The following is a 25,678-nucleotide window of genomic DNA, read 5'->3' on the forward strand; positions in this document are numbered from 1 at the left end:
GTGCACCATGTCCATGTTGACCAAGATGCCCATCTAAGGCGTACTATTTGGCCCATATCCATCGAAACCTTTCCCATCAATGTACATGCCCAAATATCTTGTGTCTGCTTCAACCGCTCTCTCTGGCATCTCGTTCTACAAGGGCACCTCCCTCTACAGGAAGAAGTTGCATCTATGGTCCCTTTTTAAATCTTTCCCTTCACACCTTAAATCTATGTCCTCTAGCTTTTGATTCCCCTTCCCTGGGATAATGACTGTATGCAAGGGCATGTATACCCCTAATAAACTTTGTACGGTCAGTCTACTGCACTCCAAGCCTGCCCAACCTCTTTCTATAACTCAAGTTCTGACAACATTCTTGTAAATCCTCTTTGTTCTATTTCCATCTTCATGATGTCTTTCCCGTAGCTGAGTAACAAAAGCTGTGCACAGACCTTGCTAATGTTTGTACAACATAACTCGTATATTCAATGTCCTGACTGAAGGCCAGCGTAACACCACCCCATCTACTTTTTATGCCACTTTCCTGGAACTTTGTACTTGTACTCAGTCTCTGTTTTACCACAAGCCCCAGGGCCAATCGGCGGTCACTGTGAAAGTCTTACTCTGGTTTAACTTTCCAAAATGCAACACCTCGCACCTATCTGAATTTATCTCCATTTGCCATTACTTGACCCACTTGCCCAACTCATCAAGATCCTGCTGTAATTCTTTATAACCTTCATGCCAGTAAGAATTGAAGGAAGTATTCATTAAAGATCTTGCCCATCTCCTGTGGGTTGAGTAATAGCCATGCTGATTTTTAAGGAGATCTATTCTCTCCCTAGCCACCATGTTAGTCTTAATGAACCTGTAAATTCTCTAGATATTCCTTTACTTTGCCTGCCCAATCTAACCCATGGCCTTGCCTCTTTATTTCCCTCCTATACTTCTAGGGATTTATGTGGATCCCAACTGCGTAAACCTGATATATGCCACCGTTTTGATGATGAGGGTGTCTATCTCTTTCAATCAGGGTTTTTTAAACTTGCCAGCCTTGCACTTCACCTAACAGGAACATGTTGTCCCTGAACTCATACTATCGTACTTTTAAAAGTCTCCTGCTAGTTGGCCGTCCCTTCACCTGCAAAGAATCTCACCCAGTTCCTCAGTCATACATTCATTTGGCCCATCTGATTTCTGCCTGCACTAGTACAGGGCATCCAGAGATCACTCCTATTGTGAGGCCTTGCTTTTTAACCTCTTTCTTAATTTGCTATATTAATTCCACAAATTCATCCCATTTTTTACCTATATCTTTGGTACCAATATGCACAACTGCAGTGGATTGAAGTGCCTGTTGCTAAGTGCTATCTCTAAACCTCTGGCGGCTCACACACTTCGCTCTTTGTGCCTTCACTACCATGCAGTAACATCATGGTTGATCCTGCACTAATTTGACATCTTCCAATTTCCTAAATAACCAAAGAATGGTACTTTTTCTCATTGGAATCTTCTGTTTGGGAAGGAGGGAGAAGCGTGGTGTGATGGGAGTAATTACGTTGAATATTAAATACCTTTGATTTATTTGAAAGGTTTAAAGTAAAATGGGTCCACAGCACAGATACCAAGAATTTTACTGTGTGCACTGTGCTTGGTATTCACTCAAGGAAGTAGAGCACAGCAACATTAATTTCTAAGCTTGTAATGTTTAATCTAGATTTAGCATTGGTGGGATTGAATTGTATTCTTAAATACATCTTTGCTTTGTCCTTTATGGTTAATAATAATCTTTATTATTCAAGGTTTAAATTTAATTTTACAGGCACCTTTGCATTACTACTCTCAACTCAAATTTTAGAAATATGTTGGTTGTGAATTTCACTTGGAATTGATAACTGCCTTGTTTTGCTTCACCCTTTATTGACTGGGTCTAATATAGATTTTTATTATCTGTAAACACATCTTTACAGTGCATTTTGGAGTTTTCCCATTGATTTTGGGCCATAATTCACCATTGAGACTTAGAATACGGGGAATTCTGGAAGGTCCTCACTAATGCAACTTCTGTCTCTGCATTAGCTCGGGATATTGGCTTTTGACTCCTGGAAACCTGGCAAGTTTTTATTCCTGTGAATTCTCCAATAAATGTGTCTTTGTTATGAGTAATCACATTTAATCACTGGTTAATAGAACCTTATGTACTCCACCATTCTGGTGTGTGCATTGTGACTTCTATTTTGATGTCAGATACAGGACATTTGTTTGATGCCTTGGTCCTTTCTTCCAAATTATTTTCCTGCATGTCCTTTTTTCATATTGGCCGGTGTTTGACAAGCTACCTGCTTATGACAGTTGTATGTGTAATTATATTGTTAACTAGCTCTGGTAATTACATCCATCGGGATTAGTCTCACATTCTTGGAAATTGTACTAGTATGAATGCAGGATTCCAGTTCCACAGAATACTCATCTCATCAGGAGTTCTTCAGGGTATTATTCCGAGGCCTAATTATCAGCTGCCTCATCAATTACTTTCCTTCAATCATAAGGTCAGACGTTCGCTGATTGCAGTGTGGTAACTTAGATAATGAAACTGTCCACGACCAAAGGCACAAGACCTGAACAAAATCCAAGTCTGTGCTGATAAGTGGCAAAAGGCATTTACACAAGCCCCTGGAAATGACTATCAATCATGAGAACATCCAGGTATCTGTGTGGTACTTTTTCAAACCCCATGGCATTACTACCATCACTGAATCCCCCACTATCAGTGCCCTGGGGGTTACAATTGACTAAGAATGGAGTGGAGTACCCCTGAAAACAATGTGGCTACAAAAGCTGGTCCGAGGTTTGGAATCCTGGTGCAAGTAACTCGTCTCCTAATAACTTACCGAAGCCTGTCCACCATCTTCAAGGCTCAAGTTGGGAGATATTCCATCCATCTGCCTGGGCAAGTACACCCTCAACAGCACTCAAAACTGGACACCATACAGGACATGGCAGCCCACATGATCGGCATGCCATCCACCATAATGGTAATTTATTAGCCAAGTATGGACAGGAAACAGAGTAGGGATTAACGGGTCCCTTTCAGAATGGCAGGCAGTGACTAATGGGGTACCGCAAGGCTCGGTGCTGGGACCGCAGCTATTTACAATATATATTAATGATGTGGCGGCTCCCAAGGGTCGGGCCATACTTCTACCGACCCCTCAGCACGGGAATGGACCAGTCCAGGGAGGCGGTCCGGGACCAGGTATATAAGGACAAGGTTTGGGCGCCAAGCCATTCCGGCAGACTCGACCCGTCTGATAACCGAGGTACAATAAAATATAACGTTCCCGAAATACCTGGCTCCTTGCCTTTATTTCGGGCCTTTATCAACGCGCTACATTGGTGACCTCGACGGTCCATTCATTAGGATGGGCACAAAAGCAAAAGCCGACCGCCCATCCGGCTCGCAGGCCGACCAGGCCCCAACTGTCGACGCGGTAGGAATCAAGCTCCCGACCTTCTGGACCACCCGGGCTCGCGTTTGGTTTTACCAAGCGGAGGCCCAGTTCCAGCTGCAGGGCATCACAGTGGATAACACCCGTTTTTTCCACCTGGTGGGAGCCCTTGACCAGGACACGGCCGAAGAGGTAACGGAGTTCCTCCAGGACCCCCCGGCCCACGATAAATATGAAGCCCTTTAGGAGCTGCTGCTCCAAACCTACGGGCTAACCCGAATGGAGCGGGCCGAAAGGCTCCTCCACATGCCAGGCCTCGGTGACCGGCGCCCATCTAGCCTCCTGAAGGAGATGGTCGCGTTACTCGACGGGCACAGACCGTGCCTGATGTTCGAGTACACGTACCTGCACCTGCTGCCGGCCGACATTCGCCTGCAGCTCACAGACGCCTCCTTTGAAGACATCCGGGCCCTCGGCAGGCGCGCGGAAGCGCTGTGGGCGGCGCGCCGTGATGACGTCAGTGTGCTAAACGTCACTCGACAAGCGCCCGATTTTCTCCGGTCGGGCGGGGGAGCTGTGGAAGGAGTGACAGCTACGTCCCGGAGGCCTGCGAGATCGCCCCCGGTGGCCATTGCGGGTCGTGTACCTGCAGTCCCACACCAGCAGGCTCCAGCCAGCACCAGCAGGAGGTACTGGTGTTATTACCACCAGCGCTGGGGTGCGGCAGCCCGACAATGCCGCCAGCCATGCACGTTTCCGGGAAACGCCGGGGCCGGCTGCCAATAGTCCCCGCGGTGGCCGGCCAGATTCACCGCCTCTTCGCCTGGGATCGGTGCTCCGGGGGCCGCTTCCTCGTGGATACCGGGGCGGAGCTGAGCGTCCTGCCCCCTTCGCCGCTGGACATTCGTTCTGGGAAGCGGGGGCCCATCCTCACCGCGGCAAATGGGAGCATTATTCAGACTTATGGCGTCCGCACGGTCCACATCGTTTTCGGCGCCAGTCATTTTACGTGGCAGTTCACGATCGCCGACGTCTCAAAGCCATTGCTCGGGGCCGACTTTCTGCGGGCTCATTCTCTCCTCGTGGACGTCAGGCAGCAGCGCTTGGTCCACTCCGCCACGATGGAGCCCATTGCGCTGCGGCTGAATGAGCCCATTATACGCCCGCTGTCGTCCGTGGACTCCCATTTCGCTCGGGTTCTGGTGGAGTTTCCCGACATTATGGCCCCGCAATTCCGGTCGTCGACCCCCAAGCATGGGGTGTTCCATTATATAACGACTACCGGCCCACCCCTCCACGCACGAGCACGCCGACTGCCGCCTGAGAAGCTACGCCTGGCACGACAGGAGTTCCGCACGATGGAGTCCTTGGGGATCGTCCGCCCTTCCAACAGCCCATCGGCATCCCCACTCCACATGGTCCCCAAGGCAAACAGGGGCTGGAGGCCTTGCGGGGATTATCGGCGGCTGAACGTCGCTACCGCCGAGGACCGATACCCCGTGCCCAACATCCAGGACTTCAACGCCCATTTGGCTGGGGCCACGATATTTTCGAAGGTGGATCTGGTGCGAGGATACAACCAGATCCCGGTCCACCCGGAGGATGTACCCAAGACGGCAATCATCACGCCGTTCGGACTCTACGAGTTCGTACGGATGCCGTTCGGCCTCAAGAACGCCGCGCAGTCATTTCAGCGGTTAATGAACGGCGTGTGTTGCGGGCTGGATTTCCTATTTGTCAGCCGCTCGCGACAGGAGCACTGTGCCCACCTCCGGTAGCTTTTCCAGCGGCTCAGCGAGCATGGGTTGGCTATAAACCTCGCCAACTGCCGCTTTGGCGTGGCCACAATCGACTTTCTCGGCCACCGTGTGTCCTCGCAAGGAGCGGTTCCCCTGCCGGACAAAGTAGACGCCATCCGCCGGTTTCCCCGTCCGTCCTCGGTGCGTGGCCTGCAGGAGTTCGTCGGCATGGTGGCCTTTTATCACCGGTTCCTGCCATCCGCGGCCCACATCATGCGGCCGCTATACGAGCTGCTGGCGGGCAAGCGTAAGACCGTCGTGTGGACCGACGAGGCGGTAACAGCCTTTGACAGCGCGAAGGAGGCCCTGGCTCGGGCTGTGCTGCTGGTTCACCCACGGGAGGATGCCCCGACAGCCCTTACGGTGGACGCCTCAGAGTTGGCGGTTGGTGCCGTACTGGAGCAACTCACGGACGGGGGTTGGCGCCCCCTGGCCTTCTTCAGCCGGCACCTCGACAACGCCCAGAGGAAGTACAGCGCCTTCGACCGCGGGCTACTCGCCCTGTACCTGGCCGTTCGTCACTTCCGCTATTTTCTGGAGGGCCGCCCGTTCACCGCTTACACGGACCACAAGCCGCTCACTTTCGCCCTGGCAAAGGTCTCCGACCCATGGTCCGCCCGACAGCAGCGCCAGTTGGCCTACAGATCGGAATTCACCACCTCCATCCGCTTCATCGAGGGGAAGGAAAACCGGGTGGCCGGCGCATTGTCTCGCCCTGCCATCAATGCCGTGTTAGAAGTGGCACCCGGCATTGATTATTCTGCCCTGGCGGAGGCCCAACTAACGGACGGGGAGATGCCCGCCTACCGGACTGCCATCTCTGGCCTCCGCCTTGAGGATGTTCCCCTCGGCCCCGGATCAACGACGATACTATGCGATGTGTCGGTAGGTCAGCCGCGCCCCATCGTCCCGGCCGCGTGGCGCAGGAGGGTGTTCGAGGTGGTCCACGGGCTGGCTCACCCATCCATCCGGGCAACGATCGCATTGGTAGCTGCGCGGTTCATGTGGCATGGTCTGCACAAGCAGGTTGGCCACTGGGCCCGCACCTACATTCCGTGCCAGACGGCAAAAATTCAACGCCACGTCCGGGCGCCACTCCAAGGGATCAGTCTACCCTGCCGTCGTTTCGACCACCTGCACGTGGACATTGTGGGCCCGCTCCCGCCGTCCCGGGGCATCACCCACCTCCTCACTGTGGTGGACCGCTTCACGCGGTGGCCGGAGGCCATACCACTGGCCGATACATCTACAGCCACATGCGCTCGTGCGTTGGCCGCGCACTGAATTGCTCGCTTTGGGGTGCCGGTGATCATCTCATCGGACCGGGGGCCACAGTTCACCTCCGAACTGTGGTCGGCCATGGCCCACCTGTTGGGCATGCGGCTGCACCACACCACGGCCTATCACCCGCAGGCAAACGGCCTGGTGGAGAGGTTCCGAAGGCAGCGCTGAAGGCGCGACTTGCCGGCCCCGACTGGATGGACGAGCTACCATGGGTCTTGCTGGGCATCCGGACTGCGCCCAAGGAAGACCTGGCTTCATCCTCAGCGGAGCTCGTCTACGGGTCCCCGCTCACGGTGCCCGGGGAGTTCGTGCCCTCGTTGCCGGGGCGAGAGGAACCGCCCTCATCCACCCTACAGCGCCTCCGAGAGCGAGTTGGCAAGCTCGCACCCGTGCCGACGTCCCGCCATGGGACATTCCGCCCTTACGTGCCATCGGCCCTCCGGGACTGCGCCTTTGTGTTCCTGCGCCGTGATGCCCACCAGACGCCACTCCAGAGGCCGTATGAGGGCCCGTACCGGGTGCTGGAGCACGGACAGACAACCTTTGTCTTGGAATTGGGGGGCCGGCCGGAGGCCGTGTCAATTGACCGCCTGAAGCCGGCCCACTTAGACATCGACCAACCGGTGCGGGTTGCCCAGCCTCGGCCACGAGGTCGCCCCCCTTTGCGGGTCCCACCACCTGTCCCTCCAACTGTGCCTCCGCCGGCCCCTCTGTCGGTCGATTACCGTACGCGGTCCGGTCGGGTTGTGCGACCACCAGTGCGTTTCGTGCCTCCGGTTCTGGGGGGGGGGGTACTGTGGCGGCTCCCAAGGGTCGGGCCATACTTCTACCGACCCCTCGGCACGGGAATGGACCAGTCCAGGGAGGTGGTCCGGGACCAGGTATATCATCATATCATATCATATATATACAGTCGGAAACAGGCCTTTTCGGCCCTCCAAGTCCGTGCCGCCCAGCGATCCCCGTACATTAACACTATCCTACACCCACTAGGGACAATTTTTACATTTACCCGGCCAATTAACCTACATACCTGTACGTCTTTGGACACGGTTTGGGCGCCAAGCCATTCCGGCAGACTCGACCCGTCTGATAACCGAGGTACAATAAAATATAACGTTCCCGAAATACCTGGCTCCTTGCCTTTATTTCGGGCCTTTATCGACGCGCTACAATGACTTAGATGAAGGAATTAAAAGTAACATTCGCAAATTTGCAGATGACACAAAACTGGGTGGCAGTGTGAACTGTGAGGAGGATGCTATGAGGATGCAGGGTGACTTGGACAGGTTGTGTGAGTGGGCAGATGCATGGCAGATGCAGTTTAATGTGGATAAATGTGAGGTTATCCACTTTGGTGGCAAGAACAGGAAGGCAGATTATCTGAATGGTGTCAAGTTAGGAAATGGAGAAGTACAAAGAGATCTGGGTGTTCATCAGTCACTTAAAGTTAGCATGCAGGTACAGCAGGCAGTGAAGAAAGCTAATGACATGTTGGCCTTTACGACAAGAGGAGTTGAGTATAGGAGCAAAGAGATCCTTCTGCAGTTGTACAGGGCTCTAGTGAGACCGCACCTGGAGTACTGTGTGCAGTTTTGGTCCAAATTTGAGGAAGGACGTATGTTGAAAGACTGGAGCGACGAGGTTTGTATACGCTGGAATTTAGAAGGATGAGAGGGGATCTTATTGAAACATATAAGATTATTAAGGGATTGGACATGGTAGAGGCAGGAAACATGTTCCCAATGTTGGAGGAGTCCAGAACCAGGGGCCACAGTTTAAGAATAAGGGGTAGGCCATTTAGAACGGAGATGAGGAAAAACTTTTTCAGTCAGAGAGTTGTAAATCTGTGGAATTCTCTGCCTCTGAAGGCAGTGGAGGCCAATTGTCTGGATGCTTTCAAGAGAGAGCTAGATAGAACTGTTAAAGATAGCGGAGTCAAGGGATCGCTGGGCGGCACGGACTTGGAGGGCCGAAAAGGCCTGTTTCCGGCTGTATATATATGATATGATATGGGGAGAAGGCAGGAACGGGGTACTGATTGTAAATGATCAGCCATGATCACATTGAATGGCTCGAAGGGCTGAATGGCCTACTCCTGCACCTATTGTCTATTATGTTTTGCAACATACGAGGGATTTGGTCGCTATACAGTCATAACAAAAATGCAACAAGACACACTACATAAACATCCACCACAGCGGCTCCTCCACGTTCCTTACTGTGATGGACGGCAATCGGTCTGGGGAATTGAACCATCCGCAGCCGGCGATCGAGCTCCCACGTCGGGGCGGTCGAACTCCTGCGGCTTGGAGTCTCTCACCAGAGACTGCGTTCTCAGCAGAGACGGCGTTCTCCACGATGTTAAAGTCTGCAGCTCCTGCAGGTTGGAGCACCAAAGGCCGACCCCTAGCAAAAGGATCACCCGTTCCGAGATGGTAAGCCCGCAGACTCCACGGTTTTGGAGCTCTAGAAGTCCCAGACAAGAGGCTACCAACTCCATGATGTTGGGCCGCAGTGCCGACGGAGATACGACACGGAAAAAGTCGCATCTCCGTCGAGGAAAGGGACAAGAAAAGCTTCCCCCACCACCCCCCGCATAATACAAAACTAAAAATAAACTAAAACATACGTTTTACAACAAACTAAAAACACAAAAGAAGGAAAAAACGAAGACAGACCGTTGCCGAGGCAGACATCTTGTGGCGCCCACTTTTGTATCCATGAATATCTTGCTCGTTCATTTGTTTTTGGTTCTGAATACTAATGGGGAAACGTATCTCTGAAATTAAAGCATTGTTGGTGACTGGGCTCTACTGGGCTGCTCCACGGCTCTGGTTTCTTGCGGTCTTGTGCAGAACAGTTGCTATATCAGGCTGTGATTATGCATCCAGATCGGATGTATCTATGGTGCATTTGTAGAATTCGAAAGAGTCATTGGTGAATTTAGTCTTCTGAGGAAATAGAGGCATTGATGTGTTTTCTAGGCCATATCGTTGATATAGTAGGACCAAGTCAAATTGTTGGTGATATTTACACCTTGGAATTTGAAGCTTTTGACCATCTCTGCTTCAACACAATTGATGCAGAACAATGTGTGTACTCCAATCTGCTTCTTGAAGTTGATGATCATGTCCTTCATTTTGCTGGCATTGAGGGAGAAGTTATTGTCTTGACACCATGCTACTAATTAATTTTCTGTATTCTGTCTTGCCATTGTTTGAGATCCAGCTCACTACCGTGATGTCATCTATAAACTTGTAAACTGGGTTACTGCAGAATTTGGCTGCAAAATAGTGAGTGTACAGGATGTATGATAAGGGTCTGAGAATGCAGCCTTGTGGGTCACAGGTGTTGAGAATTGTCAGGGAGGATGTTTTACCCCCTTCTTTGCCAATTAGCCTGTGGATCAGAAAGTCAAGGATCTAGTTGCAGAGGGGATGCTGTCATCTTTATCCTGAAGGGCTAACTTTATTTTAACACTCTGGCTTCTTCTCAACAGTCCTTTGGGGATTCTGGTTTGCACTTCCCCGAACAATCCTGCAAATGTTGTACATTTCAACGAGATGACACATCCATTTTTCTAAATCTAAGAAAATGTAGGTAAATCTGCTTAATCCTTGCTCATATGGAAAATCCACAATCTTGGGATACAAACCAGAAAATTCCACTACTTTGTTATATATTGCATATAATTGCATATGTCTTTAGCAGACGACTAGCTCTCAATACAATATTCCACATGTGATCTTGTCTACTACTTGTTTGAACAAAATGTATCCATTTGTGGTAAAGACCTGCATATTGTTCATCTATTTGCATTTGCAGAGATATAGACTTAAGTGGTGGAATGCATATTGTTCTTTGACCAGCAAAGGACTTTATGACTTTGGAGTCAGCAATTTTCTGTGGTCTTTACTTCCAGGATTGTCTTTTGCTACTTTTCTCTGCTAAAGTGAAGTATTTCTTGCTACTTTGAGTTCCTTAATCTACATTTTTCTCCCTTGTAATATTTTCCGCGGACTAAATGTTCAGTTCTCTGAAACGAGTCTTATTGGCAACTTTATCCTTAAGCCCTTTTATTCTAATTCTATTCCAAACCCATTCGATATAATAATAATAATAATAATATATTTATTTTATATAGCGCCTTAACACATGCACAAAGCGCTTTACAAATACAATTAACATAGAAACAAACAGACAAACAGACAAACTATCCTGACGGAAAAGCGGCGAATAATCAACGCCAGCGTCCTCTCACGTCAGGGTCCGGCAGTAGACATTAAAGAACACAAGACACACAGATACAATTTTTTACACAAAACAGCCATCACAGTGATTGCTCTAGGCATACCCTCACTGTGATGGAAGGCAAAGTCTTATCTCCTCCTCGTTCTTCTCCCGTGGCGCCACGAGGCGATCGAGGCTCCCAACCCCTTGAAGCCCCCACCGGGCGATGGAAAGTCCCAGGGTCGAGCCGAGCAGGCCGATGAAAGTCCTGAGCCCCCACCGGGCGATGGAAAATGCCGCGGCCGAGCCACGCAGGGCGATGAGAGTCCTGAGCCCCCACCGGGCGATGTAAAGTGCTGCGGCCGGGCCACGCAGGGCGATGAAGGGCCTGCGGGCGGGTTGATCGTGCCTCGTGCTTCGGGGCGGTCGAAGCTGCTACGGCTGGAGCTCCCAAAAGCCGGTCGCCAGCCAGGGACCTGCGAGCTCCCGATGTTGCGGTCTGCAGAGCCCACGGCCGAAACCTCCGAGATGGTAAGTCCAGGCCCTGCGACCGGAGTCTTCGAGGTCGATCCCAGCTGGAGGCCGCCGACTCCACGTTGTTAGGCCGTTGCGCGAACGGAGATACGACACGGTAAAAGTCGCATCTCCGTTGAGGAGGAGATTTAAAAAAGGTTTCCCCCAACCCCCCCACCACCCCCCTACATACACAGAATTAAAAATAAAACAAAACGTACATTTAACATCAACAATGACAAAAAAACACAAAAAAAACCGGAGAGACTGCCGGTGAGCCGCAGCTGCAGAACACATGATCGTTCTTGAAGGCTGAGTGGAAGGTGGGGGTTATTTCAAATTCCTCAAGATGGTTGTTTTTATTGCTAAACTTTTTTAATTTAAAGTTCTAATCTAGTTTATTTGTATCACTTACATGATTTTTGCATTTGTATCTCTAATTTCATACTCTGGTGCATATAAAATTCTCTTACATTGTTATCACTTAGCTGATGGCGCTATTAGCACGTGTTTACTAATTAACCATGCATCATCGCCAAAGATGGTATCAGAAAGTCTGATTCTTGGGAACTTCTCCAGTAGACCAAGTGCACGGGCAGACCGGACTTTAGAAATGGCGCCAAAATATGGCGGTGCCCGCGTGTGTAAATATACAAAAAGAATCTCACATGTGACAAATAATGCACCATTGAACCATGAGGTTTCACTTCAAGAAATTGTTCTATTTACATTCTGTAAATTTTGCCCTGTCGGCTTCAAGTGTTCGTTCCGGAGGCGTTTGGTGGTAAATTTTAACTTGAAGTTTAGTTCAAATTCCTGATCTTCAAATTTAACTGAATTATTTTCTTGTTTAAGTCTTGGCAAAGATCTTTCTAATACTTGTAGAACTGGAGATATTATTTTTGAAAATTAAAGATTTAAACAGAATTTTATGCATTTCATTACAGCCAAATGAATGCATCCATAATATCATGAATAGAGTTTGGCCTTGTTAGAAATGTTTATTTGAACTTTATTGAAGTTATCTATTTTGTTTTTCCAGTTTTAATTGTGAAATATATCCAAACCAAATACTGTTTTTCATTAATACTAATTCTCTTGTGGAAAACTTAATAGATTTTTGTTCTTTACGTGTAAATGTTTTTAGTGTTCAGTAAAATAGAATTTGTACAGTCCCAAAGAACATTTTTTGCAGGCTTTAAATTTGGTTAGTAGTTGCCTTGCATGGTCAGTCTAATAAATAAGCATGTTTCTGCATTTATTTACTAAAAAATTCTGCAAATATACAATCCAGTTTTTTACCTTGGAATCAAACTTTAGATCTAGGCTAGATCTAAGTACCAACTATTTTGCATAGATGCGTATAGCCCAGCTCCTGCTGGCATCCAAGGCCCTGCTCCACTTATGGGTGTGAACATGAACAGCCGTGGACCTATGCCTGGTGCAACAATGGGACCCGTCCCAGCCATTAGCCCAGAGGGAACTGCAAATCTGGGAGCACCTATGTTGGGAGACAACAGTGGAACAATGGTAATGTATTAAACCATCCATGTATGTTGTCATTTTAATTAGTACAAAAAAGGTGTGTTTACTTTAGCACAGTATGGCATGATATGCAATAAAGTGCGATATACTTTATGTAAACTTTTTTCAGCACATTTTATAGAAAGCAGACTTAGAACGTCAAGGAAGTATAGATTGGTGGGTACAATTTAAAAGTAAATGGATGGCTTGGCGTGTTAAGATTTTACACCTAAATGCAGAGATTGGAAATTATTGAATAATAATACAATTGCATAATATTAAGTTTGTGAAAGGTATATAATGCTTATTAATTAGGCAATTATGGTGTTATCATTACAATAAAAGTTAGGTTTCAGTGTTTAGTATTTCAGTTGGCTTCTGGACATTGCCAATTTAAATAGATTGAAATCTAAGAATTTTGTGCTTTTGTTAATCTGTAATAGTGAATAGATTTTTTTAAAGGCCATATCAAACAAATCATAATGGCTTTACATTACTATCTATTGCATATTGTCAGGGACTAGAGGGCAATTTGAATTTTGGTTATATTTTCTATGATAATTAGTAAGGCAAGATTCTAATATTACCTTCCAAAGGGGTTTTGTTAAATTATTCACCATAATATTGCACCACTTTAAAACAAGAATTAAGTTCGATTTGAATTTAATTCACAGAACTTGCGAGCAAAGTTTTAAATTTTGCCATTAGCAATTAGTGCTCTGACATCGGGTCTTTGTTTTGCCCAATGTGCCAAACTTTTGAAAATGTAAGCATACGTTTCTTGTGTTAAAAAACTCTCTCAAAATCATTGCGTATTTTAAGTTTATTGGGCTAGAATTTAAAACATACAGAACTATGCACATTGGAGACTGAAATTTCAATATATATACTCCAATCCTTTCTCAGCAGATTTGGGACATGTTTAGATAGTACCTTGTTTCAACTTTGATTTTGATGCAGAGAATGAAAGCCTAGACAAATTTCTCATCAAAATTGAAAACTAGAATTATTTGGTTGCATTTCCCATCTTGCCTCCAAAATGAAAAAATGTAGATGATTGAAATGGACTGCATTCACTCCTGAAGTATTAATTTCAGTACAATTTTAAATGTTACGTATAAATGATCCAAATATAAGTACAAACAGGTAGATATCATCATAACGTGAACTGTGACTAGTACCTTAATGTATTGACCGAGAATTAGAATTTGGGTCAAAACATGCTGAGGAAGTGTCATTTCCACCTTCTGTCAACACTAGTTTCACAGTAATTTTTTCCGCTTTGGGGCAGATTTAGTGTTTTTTTAGGAACTGAACTACATGCTCCTGAAGTAAAGTTAATCTTATTATTAAAATTGCAGAGGACAAAACATTTACAAGCGAAGGGCTGCGAATATTGCTTGCATGAATCAGTGAAAGACATCCAGTCTTAATTGTTAACAAATTCGGAGTTTACCTCTTTGTGATCTAATTATCCCTGTATAGTTTTTTTAAAAGCTATTTCAATCCATATTATATTAACATTTCTATTAATTTGTTGCAGTCATGGCCATCAGTGTCCATTTTGAGATAATCCTTAATGTTGTTCATGATTTAAGAATTGAGTCCAAAATCTTTTGGTAAAGAATGTTGTATGGTTTTACTTTTGTTTCACACTGCCATGCTGTACTCCCTTCAGTTGAAACTGGTGTAATTCAAAATCAGTTTCTTGTCAGGAAATACATCTGCATTGACTCCTGGAAATTTTCTGTTCCAGCTGGAAAATTTTCGTCAGTATTTCAAAGGATGGCTGTTTACTCCCAAAGCTACTTCTACTTTGTTTGTCTGTACACTGAGAGGGGGGAAATCATAGTCATGGCTTGCCTTGACTAATCGGTAATATCTATTGAAAGATTTTCAGAGATGCATGCTTGCATTCCTGGAAAAGCAAGTGATAGTTAGAAACTATGCCTGATTCTCTTTTCCAGTATCCTTGTCAGGCAGAAAAAGAGAGAAATGGAAGAAAAAGTATTGTATCTGGAGTTGCAAAAAAACCCAGTGGGAAGCATGATTTGTAGGAAAACAGATAAATATAAAGAAGAGGCGAGGAAAACAAATAATGTTGGAGTTACTAGGAGGGAACTGCAGTTGGGAAGGCTAGAAGGAAGATAAATTTGAAAGGAAAAAGGTTTGGATTAAGTGACAGGATGAGATTTGAGAATGTGGAAAAGGAATGAAGGGAGAGGGGTGGTGTAGTGCAGACATGGAAGGTAAATGTTTAAGGAGAGACGGGGTGAAGGTGGAGATATACGTAACGGAAGTAACAGTGAGATGGATTGTGGGAGGTTATGGGCAGATTGTTAGGATAAATAAAATTTGTGACAATGACAACATTTTTAAACACAAGCTGACTTTAACAATGAAACTTTACTTTGTTTCCTGGGAAGTCATTGAAAGGATTCCTGTGCTCCATTTACTTAAACTGAATTAGACAATACGTGAAGTGTGGTATTAAGTTGATAATTTCTGTAAATATTAAATTTTTGAAGTTTGTGCAACAGAGCATCCGACCAAATTATATCCATATTTCAGGGAACATTGAATGAACTAACCCTGAAAGATGGGCAATTATGAGCTTTCAGTGAGATAGTATCTAAAAATTACTTACTATTAATTGCTGAATGTGGAACAGTCCACTGTTGTTGAATATCAGTGACTTTTCAAAAAAGGTTATTCCAGCCAAAACTACAAATACAACCAGTAAAGGGATTTTTCAGATTGTATTATTAAGGTTCTGAAATTTGACACGTTTACATATTAATTTTGTCACTTTAAATGCATCCTGGTCTGGCGAATAGGGAAAATGAAAAATACTTTTGACATATTATGAATATACTTTGTATTTTAATGGCGTTGGGAGTTGTTACAAATGGGTCTAATTTCTTGTATTATACCAGTAGTTTGTAATGTCCTAAAATTAGGTTCTAAACATTACATTTCATTATGAATAGCACCATTATCTAAAAGTTAACTAATGCAATTGCTCCTTTTATTTCCTTTTTGTATGTTCCTGGTACTGCTGGACTGCCTGCCAAACTTCATGACACCAACATGGGAATGTCGCCAATCAATTGATAAAATTGCCATCTTTTGTTTGGTTCCTACAATCGAATATGTTATGAACATTCTTATAAATTAAATATTATTATTCAAATGGACACTAGCGCAATGATAGATTTCATCAAGGAGCTCCTAGTCAAATAGGCTCTCCTCCTATGGTTAATAGGGGGAACCTGAGTGGAACCCCTGCATCTGAGTCTGTTTCTCAACAGCCCATGGCAGGTGTGGGTGCTGTGAGTGGTGCACCTGGTGGTTTTGGTAGAGGAAATCAAGTTGGTAACTTTGATGGAGCCATTAAACGTCGCAGATATTAGCAATTTTGAACTGTAACAAGTACCATTCCTTTCTGTGACAGTTTAAGATACATGGATATCTGGTGATTTAAAACTATCAGTTGAGTTTTATCTGCTGTTATCTGACTTTTTTTAATGTGATGAAGATATTTGGATTTTGTTTTTGCCATAAATAAATTTTTGTTATCTTTATATTGAACTTCAGGTTTTGTCTCATTGACCATCAACCACATAGACATCATTGTTTAGCAAGTTGGGCTTGCAATTTGTTTCTGTAGCATAAATCTTTAAAAATGTGACCATGTTGTAAAATCCATGGAATGATAAATAAAACAAATAAACCATTTTATTTTGTAAAGTAATTGAACGTGAAGTAACTTGTACGAAGCAATGCGTAGTATGCGTGATTTTAAAACTGAATTTTATTTGTCTTGGTTTTACTTCGTTCCCAGTATCTATGGAGTGACACTGTTTCACAGATCATTTCTCAAGATCGTTGTAAATAGCATGGTGCTTTTCACCTCAATTTGTAATTTCTTGTGAACAATTTGAAAAAAAAATATTCCTGATATCTCTTGCACCCTGCCTTCTTTTGCCACCCCCACCTCACCCGACCCAATCCAACCAAAATCTTGGAAAATTAAGTTTGTTTTTGGAAATGTCACCACTTTGAAATCTTATGCAGTGCTGGCTATAGTGAAACACTGCAGATACTTTCAAAATAGGTTAACATCCAATAAATAGCTCCTTCAAGGCATTTTTTTCGATTTGAGATTTTTGAAATGTACTTGTAAGGAATTGAAGAATTGGACCACATTATCAATTTGCTATTCAAGATATGAACTTGTTTAAGTGGAAGATTCATTTATTGCAATGATTCTATTACAATACAGGCTATCCCTGGATAAGGAATGGGTGCTATTTTTACAGAGTGCCATCAATCTATTTAGTTTGTATGTCGGGAAGTATACAAAATTCACTCTGGTAACCAGAACTTCCACAGTTTTGCAATGAATGGCATTAAAAACACATAAGACTGATAAGGAAAATTGATAAGACTCTATGACTCCAATAACTCAAAATGCAGAGAAGAAACTATTTGTTGAAACAAATTTGTACAAAGATTGGACCTTTTGAATGTAATAATATTGAGAACTCGTATGTATGCAGGGGTCATCCTAAGTTAGGCATGTGTAACCCAAGGATAGCCTCTATAGGAAAGGAGTTTCAGCATATTCCTAAATGGAGGCCCAGGTTTTAAATTGGTTTTAAAACTGTTCAAATGTGAGTCTTCCAATATATTGGTGTTTTCAAGTTACCTGAAAATTTAGTTTCTTTGTTAAAATGTTTATTCAAAATACTTTTTTGTAGAAGTGTCATGGTTACTTTTTATGTATCAATTTTTTACATGATTTGTGTTAATCAGTCTAGGTAGTTTTATGCCATAAAAAGGGTTCTTTATTCACTTTTTAAAAAATAATGCTTGTCAGACTTGTACAATCTATACTATTTTTTCTTGAAATTGAATTGTGTTGATATTCAATGGATTCTGATTCTTCTATCCTTGGCATTGGTTTATTATTGTCATGTGTACTAATATATAGTAAAAAAAATACGTTTTTGCGTGCTTTTCAGATAAAACATCCATACATAAATACAATCCAAGCATGCAGAATAGAGTTTACAGTTATAGAGAGTGGATACAAGAACGAGTGCAAAGGCTGCAATGATGTAAATTGGGGGGTCAGGAATACATCTTTAGTTTGAGGTCTGTTCGAGAGTATGATAGCAGCAGGGATGCTGTCCTTGAACCTCATAGTTTGTGTTTTGATAGATCTTCACTATTTTAGTTCTGAAAAGACCTTTTAAATATGGGGAAACTATCACAACTCAATACATTAAGTCTAAGGGTGCTTTCTTTGCTCCCATGGATATTGTTGACAAGGCAGTCATGCCCGAGCTATCTGTAAATAGGGTGGCCATTTTGCAAAGGCCATTTAAGAGTCATGTTGGTGAGAACATGAGCAGAATTTAGAGCTTCACTGACAAATTCACTTATCCTAAATTTATTTTACTTGAAGTGTCCAAATTTTGTGATGGAATTGAAACTTCTTTCTCTTCATTGATGGACCTCGGATATGAGGCTTTTCCACTGCTGAGTACTTTATCTCTGTGATAATACCATCTTTCATGTTACTTGGGCACAGTTGTTCAATTTTCTATTTTTATCATCCTGCACTGCTTAAAAGTGTGACTACAGTGCCCTCCATAATTTCTACAAGCTGTAATTTCTACATGGTGGAACCAAAATGTATATAAATGGCCTTTATTAAAATCTGACAACGTGCACTTTAACCACATATGATATTTTCTATTACAAATCTCAAATTGTGGAGTACAGAGGCAAATAAATAAATGATGGTTCTTTGTCCCAAATATTATGGAGGACACCCTTTCAGAAATAATTTTTAAAAATTCTCCCATTTTCTGTCCTCCATTTTTATTTGGTTGTCTTTCCTTGAGTAAACATGAAAACCAGTAGAAATGTCAATGTACATTTGATATAGACTGAAACACTCCAGAAGGAAGGTGTTTTACCTTTTATTTTTTTCCAGCGAAAAACCATTTAATTACCCTCCTCAAAAAAGCTTTACAAAAGTTTTTATCCACTTTACAAGTTACAAGCTGAACATCATTTAGCACCAATTTACACTGCATAAATCAAGCATTAGATTGTATATTAAAACAAAATCTGCTGGAAATCTAATATAGAAAATGCTGGAGATGCTAAGCAGGTTAGTCCACATCTACGGGAATAAAAACAGTTAATGTTTTGGGTTGAGGACCATTTGTCAGAACAGGGAATGGAAGAAAAGAAGCTCAAGGTGCAAGAGATTGCAGGGAGGAGATTGTAACTGAGTAGGTAAAATTGGTGTGACCATGGGGATAAGCTGTAAACAAGGTTATTTGGTCAATGAATGAATCGAAGCAGTTAGAGAGTGTGAACATCAACAAAATAATGTGGGGCTTATGAAATGAAAGGCAGAAAGATATGACCAATAGTTGAATCGGATGTTAGATTTAATTTTAAAATATCCTGACCTTGCATTTGGTTGTTTTTGCACCATAAATCAGGAACATCTGGTTACCGATTCTTCTAACAAAAAATGTTCCTTATTGTTTTGGTTTTTCAGTTACCTCCAATTGATTCATGTGAAAGGCCAAAGCTCAATTGGATGACTAATTTTTCACTTCAATCCTTAACTATTAGGTGGACGTAAGCTATTTATCCAGCGATGATTTCTCGCCCCCTCCCATCAATTAATTCTTTACTGAATTTTCTTTTGAAAATCAGTGAACAACTGGATTATCATCCTCCTGTTATTCTGTATATTTCTGTATAGAACTTGGGTTATGTCCCCTCAATCAAATGGCATACCATTATGCAAGTTCCTCTTTCTCAAATTGGATTCTATGAGTCGATCTTCAATCTATGCAAATCAGTCTGCGTTTGAGTTTCTGTTTGCATGAACTAGTGATAAGCGAATCAAATTTTCCTTTTCCATCAATGCTTTGAGGTAAATGGAAGTAGTAATTAGATTTATCTCGGCATAAACCATTCCTGCAATTATTTTAATGAATTTTTGCTGTAAAGCACTGCAGTTATCTGTTTGACACAAGCATCTCTGATTGGTGATACTTTCCAAGTCTACTGCAATATGTACCCTCGCCCTTCCCAATGCCACACCATCTTGCCTTTTGTAAAGATGGTTTTGGTTATCCCTTGTATTCTTTGCCTTCTTGCCAGTTAAATGCATTGTACTGAGTGTACTCTGGTAAACTAAACATATCTCACTAAATTTCAGATATGTTTAATTGTAAAGCCTTTCGGCTGCAAATGCTAATTTAAAGGGGAAAGCTACAGGACCACCAAATCTAGGGCTTTTCTTTTACTGAATCTTCACCTGAGTCACTGTACTCCCTAATGAATTCATGGTTCACAAAATGGTATTAAAGGTGTACGGTTTCATGTGCAGTAAAATGTCAACATTGTTACGAATCTATCAGCTTGGTTGTTGTAAATTACAAGTATTATACATATCCATGTAAATCTCATACTTGAGTGCTAGTATCTTGCAAATTGATTTTGAACTTTGTATCTAGGAAATAGTTACATTATGGTTTGATTATTAAAAACAAATTGTTCATAAGACTTGTACGATTTTAATCAATTGCGACAGCTTTCATTCATTGAGCAAGTTAAATGTTATTTTTTCAAAAATATCTTCTTACCAATTAATATTGTATGCTGGAATATATATATATATGTAAATTATTAATCAAGTTTATATTCATTTAGTGCAAAAACTAGTCGAACAACACATTGCAAAAACCTCACTGTAAAAAGTTATGTACCTTATTGTTACATTTTGTCAATTTGTTGTAATTCTTTTATATGATATTCCTGATTACGGTTGGAAATGCAGAATGTATTGAACCTAGTGTACTGAATATCTCATTAAAATGTGGTTTTATTTCAGATATGTTTAAAAGTAAAGCCTTTTTGGTGCGAATTCTAATTTAAAGAGAAAGCTACAGGACCAACATTTGCTGGACTTTTCTTTTAATAAATCTTTACCTGAGTGTAGAAGCCTATAAATTTGTCAAAGCATTTCTATAATCCTGTTTAAAATGCAAGGTTCCGGAGGAACAGTGGGTCAGGCAGCATCTGTGGAGGGAATGGAATTAATACAGATGTTCATCGGATAAGTGCCTGACTTTTCAAAAGATCATGACCAAATTTCCTTTTCTCATTTTTATCAGAAATTGTAAAATGGTGGGTTTTTTCCGTCCTCTGGTCAGTGACCCTGAAAGTCCATGAGTTCATAGACTTATTTTTCCACAAGGAAAAAGAACAATGTCTGTTTCGAACATTTATCTTATTTTACAGGGCATTCAATATCTTTCTGCAGTTGAACGGCCATAAAATCCATGTTCTGTGGCTGACATATACCTAAGCCACTGGAATCCCTGCTCATTATTAAAATTTATATCAAGTGGATAAATCTATTCTAGCTGCTAATTATTAAGTTAACTAATGATGACATGAATCAATTCTTGTTACTGAGTTGTTGTTTTTTTCATTTTCATACTCTTTATTCTTAATTTATTCATACATTTTCATACTCTTTATTCTTAATGGAATTAATCTTTTTGGCTTTGGTCCAATGCTTTGATCATATCAAGATAAGTTGTTTGGCTAGTTTTATCTTTCATTCTGAGGCTAAAAGACATGTCTTTGGAGTTCAAAGTTGAGCTTTTCAGCTGAAAGGTTGGTGGCACTTTCCAAGTCTGCCGTAAGATGTGTAGATATTAGGGATATTAATCATGTTCGCCATTGATATGAACCACAATAATTACTCTTTCTTCTTTATTGCTATGACTTAATTACACCAGAAGAGAAACAATGTTTGTCAGATTTTGTTTTCAATAGAAAATTAATTGCCTTTACCCACCTTCGACATTTAGATATGATGTTCACTTGTCTTAGGATCTTATGGAAACATATACAATTATTAAGGGATTGGATAGGCTAGATGCAGGAAACATGTTCCCGATATTGGGGGAGTCCAGAACCAGGGGCCACAGTTTAAGAATAAGGGGTAGGCCATTTATAACTGAGATGAGGAAAAACCTTTTTCATCCAGAGTTATGAATTTGTGGAATTCTCCGCCTCGGAAGGCAGTGGAGGCCGACTCACTGGATGCATTCAAAAGAGATTTAGATAAAGCTCTTAGGGCTAGCGGAATTAAGGGATATGGGGAGAAGGTAGGAACGGGGTACTGATTGTGGATGATTCGCCATGATCACATTGAATGGCAGTGCTGGCTCGAAGGGTCGAATGGCTTACTCCTGCACCTGTTTTCTATGTATCTATGTCTCCATTTGTTTTTTCATATACCTAATTTAGGTTGAATAATATCCCTAATTGTGGAGCAACCATATATTTGGTACCTCCGCATCTAACTTTCTATGAAAGATAGTTGAGCTTTGACAATAGCTTTCAATCTAATCCAACTTGCTGTGGAATTTCCTTGATTCTCTGTATTACGGGTTTGCATATTTCAATTGAATGTCCTGACTGCTAAAAAAAAAACTTTCTTATAAAAGATACAAATGAATCATATATTTCCAACTCCAAAAGTAAAATGTATAGATTCTGGAAATACTCAAGGTCAGGCAGGACCTTTGGAGGGAGAAAGTTAATGTTTCAAGTCAAAACTTTTCATGATATATTTCAAAATGGCTTGATAAGATTAGATGCTGTCCTGAAGAACTATGTCATGTCTTTTGATAGTCATTTTATGTGATTAGGAAACCATTTCAAAAATGTTTTGAATGTTCTTGAGCAATAAGTTTGTTATTTCATATCCAATCGGACAGGAATTGTCATCCATTTCCCTGGAGTTTTCTTAAAAACCCACGTCTCATCAAGAAGCCAATTTTGGCATTATTTGTGTAAAGTTGACCTGTGGAGTTTGCACTTCTTCCCATGACCCCTGTGCGAGTTGGTAGGTTAACTTGCTACAGTGGCAAGTTAACCTACCAACTCGCACATTTTGGGGATGTTGTAGGAAACTGGAGCATCCAGATGAAACCCACAGGGGTCATGGGAAGAACGTGCAAACTCCACACAGACTGCAGCAGTGATCAGGATTGATTCCAGGTTGCTGGGGCAGTGAGGAAGCAGCACTACGAGCTGCTGCACTACCATTCTAATAGAGGAAATGTTTCACTTCAGGTTTGTATCAGTGTGAATATTTTATTTTTTCCTTTTTTGTGCATTCCGCACACCATTCGTTCAGGGTTGAGATAATCTGATATTCATTTCACTGGAAATCTTTGCAGTGATACTCAGGATGGCTTAATCCTGTTATTGAGAATGTTTTAACCTTTTTATATTGGTTATTATACTGGAGCCTTTTTTCTGGATTGTGTTATGGTTAATGCATTTATTCCTCCTTAACTGCATAACCTTCTTGGCTAACCGTGCCATTACCTAGAGGAATTCTTGAACCCTATCCATGTAAGCCAGCTCCCTTTTTCCAGCATTCATTTCTTCACTTTCTTAAATTTGTAGCATGTCAATTTTATGACATCATCTAGGAACTCACATATTTGACTCCCTCCAATTTGGTTTCTACCCCCAGTTACTGTGTGGAAACAACAATTCTTAAGGTAATTGACAAGCTGTATAGTGATGTAGCGGTTCATCTGTCTTGTACTCTTGGGGCATGTTTATGCCTTTGACTATAAATACTTCTCTAACACTACTACATATATCAATGTTTGGGCTACATTTGTGTGATTTCATTGTTGCATATTCTTTTCCTAGCAAGGGAATTGTCTGCAGTAGAATCTCTTGCTCCTTCACTGTTTTCATGTTTTTCAAGGATACATCTTCAGTTCTCTCCTATTCGTGCAATTGCTGCCTCCTGCATTCTTCCTGATGGAAAGTGTATGCTGATGACTTGCAGCCCTACCTCACTATTTTCTCCTACGTATTTGACCTGTTTTTTCCCAACATCCAGTTCTGTATAGGGACAAGCTATCCCTATGAAAGCCCATATCCCATTTGTCTTTGTTTTCCACCATTCCAGTGGGTTAGTCTCATTTTGTTTGGTACCTTAAGGTACGGTTGGTATCTTAAAAATGGTGCAATAAATATAAATCTAGTTTGAGGGTGTAAAGGATGGATATTTGTTTAATCTGCTTATCTGCTCACCTCTAATATGTATGTATCACATTATGAAAGTGAAACAACAGTCCATTGTACTTGCCATTCAAACTGGCTCCGTGATAGGATCTGCAGCGCACTCATCATTGGGAGTCAGATTTCTTCGAATGTGGCTCCACATAATTATTTGACTAACTAAAAATCTGTGGGTTGCACAGATTTGACGTCGTTAAAAATTTGCTGGTTCACAGTTGCTGTTTGTTAAACTTTGGCTTTGCTTCATGAATGAGTCTGGATACATTAAATATTTTGTTATAGAAATGGTGGGGTAGAAAAAGAGTTTTGCATTCCATATTGATTCTCTTGCTGCACTTCTGGTAACTTAACTCTGTTCAATTTCGTGCATTTTTTATTAATAATACAAAATTTAATAAGCAACTCTGAATAAAAAATATAGACACAAAAAGCTGGAGTAACTCAGCGGGACGGACAGCATCTATGGAGAGAAGGAATGGGTGATGTTTCGGGTCAAGACCCTTCTTCAGACCATTCTACAATATTCCTGCGTATAGTTAGGTTCAAAAATTGTACTTTGACCAAGTTGCATTTAAGTTTTCAGCATATGGAGGGATCATTAGTGAAACTGCAAAATAATTATAAATGATCAACTAGTTGCCAGATATATCAAGTTCAATTTTATACGGCAAAGGAGAAACAGTCGGTAATGCACAAGAAGTGGACAGGCATTCCCACATCTAGAAGGACATCAATGCTCAAATTTAAAAACACATTCATTTTTGTTAACCTTATTGACCTTTTGGGCTTTGCTGGAAACTTTCGATTTGAAGAGATGTACATTGAGCACAGCATCTTGGTATATTTGACTCAAAATGTTGCCTGACTGTGACTATTTTTGCTTTCAAATCTTTCAACGCCAGGAATGGAAATGTATTGAATCTACTTTGGGAATCTGCATTGAACTGTCGAGTTTGGGTTGAAATGCCACTTGCTTTGGGCCTCAATCACACAGTACAGAAGTTTTTTTTTAAAACACCATCCTTCAACCTGAAAACTACAAACAGACATAATGTGAAGGAACTTGTCAACAGTAAATAATTGAGCAATAACGAATACAATATATTTTTACCTTCTGTTTTGTTACTTGCCCTTTGGTAGTTGCATAAACACAGTATAATTTTTTTTTTAATCAGCAAAAATAAACAGTAGTTTTCCAATTCAAGCTCTATTTTTTATATTGCTGTAATTTCCATGTCTTTGACCTGCATTTTAGGCATCAAAAGTTCCTATCAAATATTTTGAATAGCCATTTTGTTTTACAATGATAAATATCTCTTATTTGTAAGCTCTAAAACATGTGAACAGGAAATCTGTGATGTTTACACCGTGGTACCAAATATTTTGAGATAATTTTTAACAATGACGTACAGGTATGACGTAGTTTTTTTAACAATGACGTAGGTTAACTCCAAAGACGTACAGGTATGTAGGTTAATTGGCTGGGTAAATGTAAAAATTGTCCCTAGTGGGTGTAGGATAGTGTTGGTGTGCGGGGATCGCTGGGCGGCACGGACTTGGAGGGCCGAAAAGGCCTGTTTCCGGCTGTATATATATGATATGATATGATAATGCTCAAAACATCCACATTATTTGTGTTCAAATACCTGCAAATAAAATGTGAAATTAATCAAATAAAAGAAACCTCTGCTCTACTAGTTTTCCTTTATTTTTGTTCTTTTATCTATT

General features: G+C 42.2%; 1 protein-coding gene across 4 annotated transcripts in view; it reads left to right on the forward strand.

The window, feature by feature from the left end:
* The window catches only part of LOC144595229 (paraspeckle component 1-like), a 102,174-nt gene that overhangs the window by 50,564 nt on the left and 25,932 nt on the right, over positions 1-25,678 (forward strand). For 2 of the 4 annotated variants that reach the window (XM_078402453.1, XM_078402454.1), the window contains 2 exons: positions 12,618-12,790; positions 15,988-20,699. The exons of 1 other annotated variant lie outside the window; for it this stretch is intronic. In XM_078402453.1, the coding sequence (XP_078258579.1) occupies positions 12,618-12,790; positions 15,988-16,197 (383 nt within the window). In that variant the 3' untranslated portion in view covers positions 16,198-20,699. Of the gene's footprint in view, positions 1-12,617; positions 12,791-15,987; positions 20,700-25,678 lie in introns of those variants that run through there. One more of the 4 variants, XM_078402455.1, reaches the window with a different exon arrangement.

The sequence above is a fragment of the Rhinoraja longicauda genome, chromosome 7 (genome assembly GCF_053455715.1).
Source record: "Rhinoraja longicauda isolate Sanriku21f chromosome 7, sRhiLon1.1, whole genome shotgun sequence".
NCBI lineage: Eukaryota > Metazoa > Chordata > Chondrichthyes > Rajiformes > Arhynchobatidae > Rhinoraja > Rhinoraja longicauda.